This window comes from Belonocnema kinseyi, chromosome 3 (genome assembly GCF_010883055.1).
Source record: "Belonocnema kinseyi isolate 2016_QV_RU_SX_M_011 chromosome 3, B_treatae_v1, whole genome shotgun sequence".
Lineage (NCBI taxonomy): Eukaryota > Metazoa > Arthropoda > Insecta > Hymenoptera > Cynipidae > Belonocnema > Belonocnema kinseyi.
In genome coordinates this window covers 140,965,805-140,980,669 of record NC_046659.1, presented here as the reverse complement: position 1 = coordinate 140,980,669, position 14,865 = coordinate 140,965,805, and the positions used below count along the sequence as shown (strand labels likewise).

The following is a 14,865-nucleotide window of genomic DNA, read 5'->3' as shown; positions in this document are numbered from 1 at the left end:
ATCTTTTTTGTTAAGCTATACCTTCTTTGTACATTTGAACCTGATTGGTTATTAGAAAATTCAATACTTATTTTACTTGAATTTTCATTGGAGCTTATATTACATTTGCTAGCGAAATCGCTGCAGCATGCGCGCGCGTCCGTCTTCTCCGCCTTCCGCGATCTCCTCGCATAGCAACTGGCAACGCGCCATGTTGCCGTTCCTCTCCCTACGACGCGCCCGTTTTTCCGCCACGTTGTTTTCTTCGTTGATCGCGCCGTCGCGATTCCCCGAATCAACAGGTTGGCGACTGTCGCATTCCCGCCTTTTGTCGATTGAGTCATTCGGCGTAATTTTCGACTTTGGGATTTTTCACCGGTATTTTCGGCGAAAACCAATTTTTCTATTCGCACGAACTTTAACGACACTCCCGAAAACTAGAATTTGAATCGTCCGAATTTTCACGTCACTCCCGGGGAAAACTAACTTTTCTCGACGCGACACTTGTATGATTTTATGTACTCACCGTCAACCTCCCGGGTTTTGTCCTCCTCGTTCTGCGATAACGCCTTCTCGTTTTCGATCTGCATGTTCCTCGTCACGCAGTCGTTTTCGTCGCGACACAGAGAAAAGATCGTGCACGAGACACTGCAGTCCTTTTGCCTTTTCCTTGTGTGCAATGGCAAACACACCGCGCCTTTCCTTTTTTACCAGCACACGCGCCTCGCACGTGCTAGCAGCACTCGCCTTTGCTCGCGCGCCTTCCTAACCTCACGCAACGCGCACACTCGGTTTCACTTTCTCACCTGATTTTCACTATTATTCACACTCGCGCAGTGGAAGCGTGCTGGGCCCATAACCTGAAGGTATAATGGGAACAGAGCAGGTGAATAAGCGTAGTTTTATGTGCAACAAAGAACCTTTATTTAAGAGACCGTCGAGAGGCGTGCGAACACCTCGAGAGTACAGCTCGGAATACCGGAGCGCCGGCCGCCGCCAGCGCCGCGCGCGACGACTCACACACAGGCACACGCACAGCATGACACACTTACGCATACTATTCTGACAATTTTCTAAAGTCGATACATGGTCTATAATTGCCATCAGACTTCCTAACAATTACTAGAGGGTTACATCATTCCCTTTTACTTGGGCCTATTATCCTTCGGAGAAAAACGCCGATAAGCTTGTCTGACGGGAGGATGTCCCTGAATATCTATATAATGTTTCACCATGATTGCTGCTGGAATCTTGGCTGGCATTGGAGAAATTTTTCTCTTCAGAAAATCATTTAAATATTTACCCTCGGATGGCTTTAATTTCTTAATGCTAGAGCTGGTTTTGAGCGACTTTATTCGGTTGAGAAGCATCAGCAACTTCTACACGATTTTCTGATATTTCTTGTGGCAAGGTTGTTTCTGAACCAATTTTCAGTCCTTGATAGGTTCTTCAAATGCCGTTACCTAGCCTCCAAATTTAAGGTTTAAACCTAATATCAAAATCAAATAGCTCCACGAAATCGTAACCAAACAAGACTTCACAGTCGAATGTTGGCGCAAAACGAGCAGGCAAAAAATTTCTGATACCTAAAAACTTAAGAGGTAAATTGGCTTTTCTGGCGGTTTCCTTAATAACCACGTTAGGATACATAATTCTTGGGCGTGACTGATCAGCTAATTGCTTCAATAAGGTATTAAACTTCCCAAAAGCTTGCTTGCCTATATAGGTGCAGCATGAGCCGGGATCAAAGAGTCCGTTTAGTAGTTGGACGCCCATACAAACGGTAATGAATAGGCGCCTCTCGTCGATTACCATATTTGCTTGATAGTATAGAATCTAAGGGGCCTCAATAACGAAATCGGGAAAGACTTGGACACTGTTATCACTTCCCCTTAATCGTTTCCCGGTCGGGGTCCAGAGCATGCAATACAGCTCGACGAGTATTGACCAGATTTGCCACAATGGTAGCAAAAAATACTCTTTTATTTGGGACAGGCATGGTGTCCGTGTCCTGCCTTCTTATAAATCCAACAAGTGTAAAGCATATCTCTTCGTGTGACATCAGCGGTAGTGTGTACTGCGCTTGGTTGTGTTGGACCCTGAATATTGGAACCCACGGCAGCAGTTGGTTCTTTGAACGCTTGAGTTGCATGGGTACCCGATGTAAGGTATGCGAAATTAGCTGGTATCATAGGTGCCTGAGGGAAACCTGGACAGTAGCCTTCATTTAAATAGGGTGAATAATATCCGAAAGGCTTGAGCACATTAGAGACCGTTGTTACCTTGATTATTATCATTACTAGCTCCATATTATCTTTTGTTTTTTTATCTCCACATAATCGGCACCGGTCAACCACGTCTTGATTTAACATGTGTTTGCGATAATTACTGGTGCTGACAACCTCGTCCTCTATCGTAATGACGAATCCTTCCGTCTCTGGATACATAACACCCTTTCTTAGCCAAATATTGGATGCCTCACTATCCACTTCATTTTAATTTAACGGTTTGGGGTGCTCGCCATGAAAGACTTGTCTTAACTATTGTATGCTGCATACCCTTAGATTCAAGAATACCCAGATATTTATATGATTTGCCTGCAGCCATTGCCTCGATGTCATTTTCGAACTCGTTTTATAACTTTGCGTTCCCTAATTGCCCTATGAGTGAATGCACTGTTTTACATTTATCTAGTCCGAACTTAATGTGGATATTATTGGAAAACTGCTTTGTGACATCGATCAGTTGCTGCGGTTTCTGGGCTGAACTTGTGTAAAGCTTCAGGTCACCCATGTAATGAAGATGAGTCACTTGATGACCATCCTCATTATCATGAATTCTGAACCCACGAGACATGCTGTTTAGTGTTCTGCTAAATGGATTCAATGCTAAACTGAAGCACAGTGCGCTGAAGGAGTCTCCTTGAAATATACCCGTCGCAAAGTGTATTGATCTAGTTATCCTTGGTTGTCCATGATCAAAATACTTGATTCTGGTACCCCAGAGCCTCATCGCATGGCTGAGAAAGTCAGTAATGCGTGGGCAGATTTTGTATTCTTAGGTATGGATGGCTGGTATTGGTGCTTTATAAAATATTTTGCCTCGCTTGCTGAACCCCTCAAACGTCTGTTGCGGAAAAATGACCGTTGGAATTGGTTGGAGGAACAAGAAACGGCGTTTGAAGCGATTAAAAATGCACTCTCGTCGGCTCCAATTTTGGCATGTTCGAATTTTGAACTCTCCTTTGTGTTACAAATTAACGCTATCAGTTTTGGCTCAGGTGTGCTTCTGACACAAGTAATTGAGGGGGAGGAACGAGAGATTGTTTTCGCAAGCCGTACGTTATGGGATGTCAACGTCGGTATTCGACTACGGAACAGGAATGTCTGGCAGTAGTATGGTATACCCAAAAATTTCGTCATTTCCTGAAAAATTTTAAATTCACGATGATCACGGATCATAGCAGTTTGCGTTGGCTGCATAATTTGCATAATTTGCATAATTTGACTGGTCGTTTCGCGCTTTGGTCGCAGGAACTACTAGAGCACCTGTTTGAAATAGTCCATCGTAAAGGTGCTTTTAACCTTGTACCCGACGCACACTCACGGATGTATAAGGACGTGAAAAATTTCCCTAGAAGGTATCATGGGTGGAAGGTGTTAGAGGGAAAATTATATGCTTTTAGACCAAACACTCTGATAGACCCAATCATAGAAGACACAGACGCGTGGAAATTGGTGATTCCAGTCGATAAACGGCAGCAGGTGTTAACCGAGGTACATGATGAACTTCAAACACGGCACCTAGGTGTAGATAAGACTTACTCTAGGCCTGTGGTCTCATATTATTGGCTCGGAATTTCCAGGGATGTGGTTAATTATGTGAAAGGGTGTGATATTTGTCAGCGCCCTAAAGTTTCACAGCAGGCTCGCCCGGGTCTAATGGGAAAAAGGGTAGTGGATCAACCATGGGCTTTGGTTTTTATGGAGAGCATGGGGCCTTACACTCGTAGTAAAACCGGTAATTGTTACGTTATTGTTTTATGACTACTTTACTTAGTGGATCAAATGTAAAGCCCTAAGATCAGTCAATGACAAGAATGTAGGCGCTGCCTTGAAAGATCTAGTTATTTCAAGATGGGGTAAACCCGAGGTTATTTATACCGATAACGGGACGTAGTTTATTAACAAAACTATAACTAAGTTATCTAGATTCTATGGTATTCGTCACTCCACCAACCCAGTAAATCACCCTCAAGCAAACCCGACCGAAAGGATGAATCGTGTGTTGAAGCCAATGATTCGATCATTTGTGGATTCGAATCAACAAGAATGGGATGTTTATCTCCATAAATTTAAGTACGCCTACAATACCGCGGTCAATAGTATCACTGAAGTAAGTCAGGCCTTCTTAAACTTTGAAAGGGTATTGCGGCCGAAATTAAGCCTCCGAAGAAAGGAAGAGAGCCCTATAATATTCTCGAGCCCGATAGAGAGAAATGGATAGGGTGTATGGAGTGCCTAAAAGAATTACGAGACCTCGTGACGCTTCATTTAGAAGAGGCTCATGAGAACCGAACTCGTTAATATAACCCATCACGATGCGGTTTTGAATACCAGAAAGGAGATCGGGTTTTGAAGTGTTGGACGGTATTATCCTCTAAGGAGAAAAAAATATCAGCCAAACTAAACAAGCGTTTTCATGGTCCTTTTCGCGTCATGGAAATACGGTCACCCCTGGTCTACGAATTGGCAAATGATAATGGAAGGGTGCTAGGCGCTTTTCACGTTAAGGATCTGAAACCATATGTATCGCGATAGGCTGAGATATTACTCAGTCTGGTTTCCCCTATGTTAATTTTCATTTTATTTCTTGTGCTTGATAGGATTAGTTTTGTTTGCATATTGCATCGAGATTGGCATGTTTTATTTTCTTTTGTTAGGGGACGTCATCGTAAGTTGTAGAACCATAGGTTCAAAGAGCCCTTTCATCGACCCTAGGGAGGTCCAGTATGCGTTAGAGGCCCTGCAGAGGGGGGGATTTGACTTTAGAGGGCGCAACCCTGAACCTTAACAGCCAGCGCATACTGCGAGGAGTGGTGGAGGGTATGGCGGTCTCTAGGCCGGGGCCCACGCCCAGACCAACTTCCCTCATCGATCAGCTCTGGAAGGAGACCAACGGTCTACGTGTCCGGCCCCGTCGTCAATGGGAGTTGTAGGAGACTTCGCAGGGGCTGTCTACGTCGTCCAGGGCGGTCGAGGGGGACCTTTCTCAGCCGGTCCGGGATGATCCCTCTAACCCCATCCAGGAGGATTCAACTGTTTGGTTCAAAGAACTCTCCTAAACTGAAGCGGGATGCTTTCCCGCGAACAGCACGGGAACCCTTTACGCGGGTTAATGCCATGAATTCGGACGCGGCAAGGTGGACCCGTGAGTCCCAGCGAAGTGGTAGTTGCTCTTCGTGAGTCACGAATAGGAGGACTGCCTCCAAAAGTTAAAACTTTTTTTACGCTATGTGGGCGAAGGGGTTTCCACTGTCGGGACTGCGGCTGCTCAATCTGGGCCTCTCGACCGCAGAATCCCCCAAGGGAGAAGAGGGGAAGACAGACAGCTGGCAGCTTTGGACATCATCTGTCCTTTGTGCCCTGCCACAATTGTGGGACGAAAAGACATATGTGGCCATGGAACCCGGAACCCCTCACTCTGTTTTGTGAGACCTGTGGGCAGGAGAACACTCACCGCCGGGATTGCACTTATTGTAAGCGGGGTACGTTTCGTCACCAACGGTACTAGGGAAGGACCCTAGATACGGATACTTTTCGACTGCCAAGGGCGGTATCTCTAGTTTCTTTTTTTCTGTACTCACACTCCTCCTTTCATCTCCTCTCGTCTTGGAATATTTTTAGAATTTTTTGGAACTGGATTAAGGCTATTTCTTTGTTTATTATTTTGTGGTGGTTAGTCTTATGATTTTTGTATTTGGTTTTTTGTTTTTAGTTTTGTCGACACATAACGATAGTCTTTTAATTGTGATTTAGGAAGTATGGTACGGAATTAAGCCACCGACCACCCGGCTTGTTTTTGTACGATAGCAGGGGGAAAATGAACCCCCAGGGTTCACGGCGGAATTTATTCTAGTGTAATTAGGACTATAACCAGCGTTTTCCGATTTTATTTCGAGACCTCTCAGATCTATTTTCTGTAACTAAGATTTTCAGTTACCTAAGCCACTATACAAAAATAATGGGCATTAAGATAAGGCATTAAGAACAAGGCATTAAGAAAAAAGTACTAAAAAAAATAATTTGATTCGAAGATTAAAAATGTTTTGTTTTGTGTGTTTAAATAAAATGTAGAAGTCAAAATCTGGATTGTGTTAAATTTTACTGTAGAATATGCAATTTTTTGATGATATTTGTATGCTAGTGATTTTACATGTGATATTCATAATTGAAATTTGTCAAAAATGTAAAAATGTCGATCGCGTAAAAAGAGTCGAGTATTCGCGCCATAGTTTGATTTAACGGGGGAGGGGGGGGGTGAAATTTTCGGAAGGTCGGTATTTTTCTTAATGTGGTTAGCATTATTCGGATCGATATCAGATAGGAAGGCCCGGAACGCTAAGGGAACGGTCGGAGAATTTCAGGACGGCTCAGTAGGACCCGGCTCGCCAGAGCTCAATTCGAACGGGACGCGACACGGTTTGTATTTTTTTAGTTAAAATTTTTGTTTGTTTTCTTTAATTAATTTATCCAATCTGATTTTGGAATTTTTTATGTTATTGAGGCAATCATCCATGGACGTGGCCGCAAAAATTAGTATTTGGTAAAATGTATGGAGATAGAAATTATAAATGTAGGAACTGCAAAAATGTAGGCAACCCCTATTTTATAACCACATGCTTTCAATGGAAATAACAGCACCTAAATTTTTATTAAATAAAGCTTAAGTATTAATTTGGTTAAATTCTATTTATTGTACATACTGAATAATATGTATGAATATAACCAAAAGATTTCAAGTTATTCATTTTTTTACTTCTAGAAATTACTGTTTTGTTTAAAATAAATATACAATTGTTTTTAATATGTGGAATATTATTAAAAAATTAAATTTTTACCGTGTATGTGAAAGTTAGTGAAAAAATGATGAAAATAGTTATTTGTTATAGTACGGTTGAAGGGCATTCCCGTTAGAACCTTGTTACAAGTTCTAGATAGAGCTCGACTAAAACAGCGTTACAGAACTTTTCTAGGCCTCCCTACTTTTTCTAAACAGAACTCAATCAGAAATAGGGAAAACCAGTGTGTTCCCTTCCACAACCGGATCGCAATTTCTACATGGGAAATGTGAACTTTCAAACCATTTTCTTCGTTAAAATATTGAGAAAATTACTAAATTTTAGTAAGAAAGAATTCAAAATCATTAGAGTATATAGATTTTTAATGGCCTTTATTTTTAAAATGTTAACAAAATTACTCCTGATGATCTTCAAAACCGTTAAAGATATCACAAACGTAAGGTAATTGTTGAATTCAACCATACTCGAAATCCTCACGTGTTAGCACAATGAGGAGTTTGAATTTGAATTCGGTACGAAAAACTACTAGTATAAATACTTCAGCATGTCTAATTTTTTATGAAAGTAAGTCATTTTTCTTCAACAGTTTTATAAACTAGTTGATTAATTATTTTCAGATTCTGCATACTAGTACTAAGATTGATATAATACGGCTTGACGTAAACAGGATATCGGAAGCAGACTTAAAAATGCAGGATGCATTATTATTACCAAATTCCAAAAATGCAGTACAATTAATAATTGCCAAACATCTAAACATGATAAACTTTGCAAGAAAGATGGACCAAGTTTATTCTGATGGATTATTTTGTCATTTTGTGTATTGTACGATAGAAATCTGTTTGGCGGCATATACAATTTTGACAGTAAATTATCATTTTGTTTGATTATTTGAACACTAAATCAAATCCCTTTAGATGGGAAATAATTTGTTCATTATTTATGCACATTTCAAATCAACTTTAGCGAAAAATGCATTTCTTATATCCTTAGCTTTATGGTAAGTTTGCGTAGGCTATACACTAGCAAGCAGCTTACGTTATACCATTCTATATAAAAAATGTAGTAAAGTTGTTTGTAAGAAACGCTGGGTAAAAAACTCGTTTTTTTAACGATTAGATATCAACGTAAGGTTGAAAAAGGATGAAATCCTTTTTTGGAACGCTACCTCGAAAGATGATCTTTTCATTCCTATACATATCAGGCATAAACAAAGCTCTTGCTATCATTTAGAAATGGAGTAAACTATAGAGAATAAAAATAAACTTAGCAAAGTCTGAATCAACCCTTTTCTCAGTCAGAAGTGCCAGCTAAAATAGATAAAGTCAAAATTTTCAATGAACCAATAGACTGGATAAACTCCAAAAAATACGACCAATCATAACTTATGCCTGTACAATTTGGGGATTTGAAGAAAAATCAACATCAATCACATCTAGATCACACAAAATAAATTCCTCAGGCGTATCACGACATTTCCCTAGATATGCCAAGAATTTTTCCTTTTACGCAGAATTTCCATTACCTTATATTTCAGAGTATATCAAAGGAAACTGCCACTAAATTTTATGCATCTGCATCATTATCACCTTTTAAACAGTTTACCCGTGGACTTAAGTTATCAAACATGTTTCATGCAAAAGAAATATAACAATTATTCCTTAAACTACGCATTGTGGAGGACTTTCAGGTTGCCTGTTAGGTAACCTTAGGGCTTCCAGGGGTATACACACCCCACATTTTATCGGGGACCCACATATTGCCTCAGAAGGGACCATAGGGTGTCGATGAAAGAAAACACAAGGCTTTGTCGCAGACCTACAGGTTGCCTACAGGTTTCTAAACTGTCGAAAGGGTTTTTAGGGAGGAGATAAACTAGCCGAGAACGGGCTATGGACAGACTAAGCCTCCCGTGACGTTTTGGCTATAAACGATTGACATACGGTTCACCTATATAATCTGGTTACAGTTTCGTTCTGAGTCAAACTGCTGTGATATCAGAAACGGAGTAAAAATTTCTAAAAAAAATTAGTGACAGTTCAAACGCAAAATTAGACAATAAGAAAGAATGTGAAGGCTGCCTTGATTAAACTGCTATTATTGACAACCGCCTTAAAAATAATCCCCACAGCCGATGTCCAAATTTTACGTTACTTGAAACCCCCTTTCATCGACTAAGAGGAACTATCAAAAAGGGTTTCAGTGACTACTTAATTCTATTAGAGTAGAATTTCTTTGGACATTTATTTAGAGTTGATGTAGAATTTCTTTCAGGGGATTACTGTTGGAAATAGATAAGAGAAAGCGGAGGGGGTAAATATCATAAAGGTCCAGCAGTTTTTGTCGGATGCTGAGCTCCGGTTCATGCAGCAAGGACAATCAATGTACTAAACCCAATAGGATTACTTCCTATTTTAACCTTATAATTATAAATTGCAGTGAACCCTAGAGTGAGTGCCGTTTCTGGGGCTAAGCTTGGACCTACCTCCCTAGATAAAGGTCCACTTCGAATTTTAACATTCAAGTGTTAGTGAGCACCCCCTTCCCCCCGCACAGCTCCTCACACGCATCCCGGCTGCACCTTGTCAATTCTCAGGAGAAAAAAACCTGGGTGCCCTATCTCTCGGGTTCACTGTACTAATATCATTCATTACAATATGAATTTTGCTCAATTGCTCGATTTCGAAGTAGACTGTATTAACTGTACATTCCTAATAAAGAGCAGGGTACATGATGATGAGGTACATAGAAGCTATATTTCTAAAACTAATATCTTTTATAGGTACTAGAGACTAACAGCGAGTCAATTCTTAAACACGGTATAATAATTTTTGTTGTCATCTTCGTAATTGGAGGATTTTGTACTGCTGGAGAATACCTGCAATCTAAGGTTAGAAATCTATTAAAGTTCACGTAAAATTTATTGTCTTATTTCCTTATTTAAATCTGTTAAAAAATAACAATAAGTAGGGTATAATATATAACTCTGAAATTTCAACTACATAGTTCTAACTTTTCTCACTAACTTAAATATAGAAAATAAGTAATATGGAGATATGTTACAGAGTTTGTCAATTGTGGATGATGTTTATTTTCTTCCTTGGTATGAACTGAAACCAGATGTATGCAAAATGGTAGTGGCATTGATTCAAAGAGCGCAAATTCCTATATCACTGACAGCGGGAAAATTTGTAATTTTGTCAAACTCCAGTTTTTTACAAGTAAAGTTTAAGAATGGTTCAGCAAACGGGCGCAAGTGCAAAATTTGGGAATTTCTTCTTATTGGAGCAAAATAATTGTTTTGCCTTAACTTACGTATGCATCTGTAAAATATTATAGTACGGTTCGATTTAGAAGTAAATTGAAATCCCTTGTTAGTATTATATGTAAGAAATCATTCCTTATTTTGACCTGTTCTTTCCACAATTTAATAGAGTGAATGAAGTGCTTTTTCCCTCTCTTTTTTCTTAAGTTAAAAGATAAAAGTGTAACGCAGCTTTTTCTGTATGAGCTATGGCGTTTTTTTTAAACCGCCATGTTCACAATTCAATACAACATGATATATATAAATGCGTTAAAGTTCCACAGTTATTTGGGTCCACTGAAAAATTCATATTTTGGCATTTACGCCCGTTTGCACTATGACCATTCATAACAGTTTTACTCATGGGTTAAGATTGGCCAAGTGCACCTATTTAAATTCTATGAAGAGGGTGCACCTAGTACAACCGGTGGTTAAGATACAGGGACCTGAATTTTGACGATTCACCCTGACCGCTAACTTTTAATTTAACATAATTACTAATTTAGTTCTTGGATTTCACTTTCTTATCAGGGTTTGAAAAAATCTTTCAACGACGTTCACAATAAAAATTCTACAAAATAAGAAGCGAAATATTATCTAAGTCAGGCAAAATATTATTTTTATTGTATGATGATTATTTTGATAGTAAACCTCTTTGAAAGATGCTTCCAAAACCCTCATAGAAAGTGAAATTGGATATCTGTATCAAGAGTATCATCTGTACTAGATGCACTTCATTAGCAGAATTGAAAGAGGTCCACAAACACTACAATCTAGTGAAATTTCAATAAGATCGGCGGCAACAAAATTTTTTTTTTAATATTAGGTGGAAAGGCTTGGCGAATATTATCCCTTAATTCACCATCATTAATTTGTATATGAAACATATAGTTCCTCATTTCATTTTACAGAAAAAACAGGAGGTTCACTGAAGTTGGGTCTTTTTATTACATGTCTTTTGGTCATCCTAGGGATACTCTTAAAGCGTCTAATGTCAGTACGAAAGATGTACCGGGAACTTCCATGTCTTCCAGACGTCTTCAGGTCATCTTTAGGATACTGGACGTCTTAGAGACGTTGATTGGCCTGACATAGGACGTCCTAGGAACGTCCCAAGGACGTTCTGGAGATTTTCATAGTCTTGTGGCCAATGGGAAACCAACCACTTGCCAAGTAGGGCTATAAGTCAGGGATTGATTTACAGTTATTGACAGATAACTTGAGACGAAATGTTGCTTGCATATAACTAGGGTTTTATGTTTAAAACTTTGCTACATAACCTGAAAATTACATTTATCAAGTCATTATATGTATTTTAAATAAGGTAATATTTTGTACTGAGATTATGTTCATTAATTTATGTCCATAAGAGTTTGATCACAAGTGTAATATAAGTTGAAAATAATTTTATTAATTAATCAAAATACCAAAGTATGTAGACAAAAATAGGTTTTTTTATGAATAGGCTCAATTAGACTTGGGAACCTTCAGAACACCAACTTGTTGCAGCTCCTTTGGGACCAAAAATGGGTTCTAATGGAAACCCCAGTTTTTTCTGTGTGATTTGTCTATATCTATTTCTTATTGACGTATTAATTTTAATGTATATTTATAGATTTGTCACTCATATATTTCATAATATCATATTCATAGATAATTGAATAAAAAGCTTATTTACTTTATTCATGTCAACAGCTTCTAAAGGCAGCATTTTCTTACCTATCTGTACTTAGAAGAATACAACAGTGAACAAAATATTATACCTGTAAGAATTCACTAGTATATGCACATTAATATGTGTTACATAGGAAAATATTGTAGTATAGTTATAGTAATAATTATTATATTAGCATTATCACTATTATTATAATAATTATTATTGTAATAACTTATTTCTGAGAATTAAAATTAAGAGGCTCTAGTCAGGTATTGTGAGAGTTCGCAGTTTTTATTCCCAGCATGTCATTTGTATAGATTTTAAAACTTAGCTTTTAAAAAAGACACCATATGTGCATCGAAACTTTTGGAATTGTTAAAAATCGTTACAAAACAGCTTCTGTATACAGGTATATATTCTTCATATTTTATAAATTGTACATAGCAGATTTAGAGAGCATAAAAATAAAGGACTTTAGAACAAACTTATATCAAATAAACGCATTTTAAATTAAGTTTAATTAACTTAACCTCATCACATTTCGTTATAATTGCAAAATTATGTTTGGTTATTTTTTTTGTTGCATTTTTATACAAAAATCCAATAATTGCAGGTTTGTGGATCAGTTATCCGAAACTGGACGTCAAGCGAAAAAGAATGAAACATGGAAGAGGAAATACATTTTACACTTGAAAATATGACTATTTGTACATTTATAATTTACTGATGCGTTTAGAATATTTTCTCTAAAATATCGTATGCACGTCCATCACAGAAAAAAGAAAGTGTCAACGAACCATCAATATTAGGGTACCATATACCTGCAACAAAAATTACCCAAGTGGTGTGAATACTGGACCGTAATCTAGGATCCAGATTTCCAATCACTACTTTGGGTACGACGTGTCCGTTTCTTCAGGTACGAAATAAAAAACGTGACTCGACGCATAATCACGCGTTCGTAACTTTTTTAATACTTTTCAAGATTTGAAACAGCCATGTCTAAATACAATGTTTATGGTTGATCTACCATAGGTTGATCAACCCATAGGGTTGAACTACTGTCGGTAAGGTACAATCTCTGACGATGTAGCAGATAAATTAAATAAATTTAAAAATAATTACATCTATCATTAACACCTAGCTAAAAATTGGCGTTATGTTCCTGAATTAAGAGTTCTTATTCTGATCCCTCTAATAGCTTAATGGGAAAAGCACCTGACCGGAAATCAGAAGTTTTGTGGTTCGGTTCCTAACGGAGTGAAGATGGAGTAGGATCTTTTTTTCAAGAAATAATTTTAATTTTAATTGTACTTAATGGTCATTGCAGCTCAGCAGGTGCGTTATTCACACTTTATAAAATTGAGCCATTAGATATTTCAGATCAGGTGGGGATATCCAAGAAGTCTACACGCTGAGGGCCAAACAATAATATCATTAAGTTTTATCCTCTGTGATCTGTATTATTTCTTGGCCCTCATTGTACAGGCATCTTGCCAGCTGACGTCACAATTTGAAATACCTAATATTAGAAATCTTAGCTCATATATAACTGGAGGGAACCAGGCAAGGGCAGAGTTGTTGGTGAAATAAAAGAGACAGATTATGAGTTAGCGGGATAAGATATCTCTCTTGCGCAGTAATCTGATTGGCTGTTTACCGCTGCCCTCTAAATAAAGGTTAGATAGTTTACATGTATGCGGAAGTAAAGACCTATTTATGAAGCAAAATTGAAGAGACCAATCACGTTTCTGTGCGAGAGAGATAGCTTATTCCCCAGCCCCAGTCAGTGGTGGCAGAGCGCGGATATCTCTGACATGCGCAGTAGTTACTCATGTGTATTTTAAGGTTATGTAAGGACATGTGTCAATTTAAAAATACACAAGAATTGCTACTGCACATGCTAGAGATAACCGCGTTTGCTCAAAATATAACGTTTTATCTGTGAGTTCGTCTGTAAGCCGAAAAATCACGATTCGACTTCAATTTTCTGCTGTACGATAATTGCCGATTTGAAAGCTTCGAAAGACTTCGGCGGTCTTCTATTTATATTTTGATCCCCAAATAACACGTCTGACAAATCAATTAGTAAACTAAACTTAAAAATTCTATCTCATTTAAAACTAACTGACCCAGAATTATAAGAGTCAGGAAAGATTCACCTTTTAATTGCGAAAAATGTTTTTTGGAATCTAATTTTGGTCGGTCAATTTAAATCAAACGACGAAGGTTTACTTGTGCAAAAAACAAGTTTAGGTTGGATTCTGGCTAGTCCGATGCCAAATTCCAATCTTGGTCCAGAAGCTAACATGGTTCAATGTAATTTAATGCAGAGCCTACTCGTCGAAAAGCAGTTAGTCAAATTTTTGGAATTAGAAGAGCATCTGAATGAAAAGGCAAAATAAAATGAAGAAAAGCTTTGTGAATCGCACTTCTTTAACACGGCCAAAAGATGTGCAAATGATAGATTCATTCTGACAATACCCTTCAAAGGGGACCTTAATCAGGTAGGCGAATTAAGCAACATAGAGGCATGTCGGCTTTTAAATATAGAAAGGAAATTGCAACGAAATCCTGAACTAAAAAATGAATATTTGAAATTTTTGACCGAATATAATGATTTAGAACACATGTCAAAGGTATCCAATGAATCAGTACGAGTGGTATTTGTCGCTTCGGCATCTACAAGCAGCGGGGTATCTTTAAACGATCTTCAAATAATAGGGCCGGTGGCACGCCAGTTGGCTTTAGAAAAAATTTTCGAATTTTAATTTTCAAAAGATATATATGGATGTAAAATTTGATTGCGCATCTTTTTTTCTTAAGACAAAAAGTTGTAACTTT

The 14,865-nt window shown here is 38.2% G+C and overlaps 2 protein-coding genes across 4 annotated transcripts; both read left to right on the top strand.

Moving 5' to 3' along the window:
- The first annotated feature begins 2,994 nt into the window (after positions 1-2,994).
- On the top strand, positions 2,995-3,375 carry LOC117170043 (uncharacterized mitochondrial protein AtMg00860-like). Its single transcript, XM_033356561.1, has one exon. It carries the CDS (start codon positions 2,995-2,997, stop codon positions 3,373-3,375), a length of 381 nt encoding a protein of 126 aa, XP_033212452.1.
- Positions 3,376-7,720: 4,345 nt separating this feature from the next.
- Positions 7,721-12,157, top strand: LOC117170141 (odorant receptor 13a-like). Of its 3 annotated transcripts, none has more exons than XM_033356688.1 (4): positions 7,721-7,926; positions 9,843-9,950; positions 10,126-10,281; positions 12,060-12,157. In XM_033356688.1, exons 1-4 carry the CDS (start codon positions 7,750-7,752, stop codon positions 12,111-12,113), a joined length of 495 nt encoding a protein of 164 aa, XP_033212579.1. In that variant the 5' UTR covers positions 7,721-7,749; the 3' UTR covers positions 12,114-12,157. The 3 variants fall into 3 exon arrangements, with proteins under 3 accessions (XP_033212579.1, XP_033212580.1, XP_033212578.1); XM_033356689.1 differs by lacking the exon at positions 12,060-12,157 and adding an exon at positions 11,276-11,568; XM_033356687.1 differs by lacking the exon at positions 12,060-12,157 and adding an exon at positions 11,256-11,568.
- Positions 12,158-14,865: the final 2,708 nt, after the last annotated feature.

What these genes read in the sequence shown, in the direction of transcription:
- LOC117170043 (XM_033356561.1), top strand. Translation starts at nt 2,995, where the DNA reads ATGGCTGAGAAAGTCAGTAATGCGTGGGCAGATTTTGTATTCTTAGGT.
- LOC117170141 (XM_033356687.1), top strand. Translation starts at nt 7,750, where the DNA reads ATGCAGGATGCATTATTATTACCAAATTCCAAAAATGCAGTACAATTA. An exon ending in CGGCATATACAATTTTGACA is followed by an intron (nt 7,927 to 9,842) that starts GTAAATTATCAT and finishes TATCTTTTATAG; the next exon opens with GTACTAGAGACTAACAGCGA. An exon ending in GAGAATACCTGCAATCTAAG is followed by an intron (nt 9,951 to 10,125) that starts GTTAGAAATCTA and finishes GATATGTTACAG; the next exon opens with AGTTTGTCAATTGTGGATGA.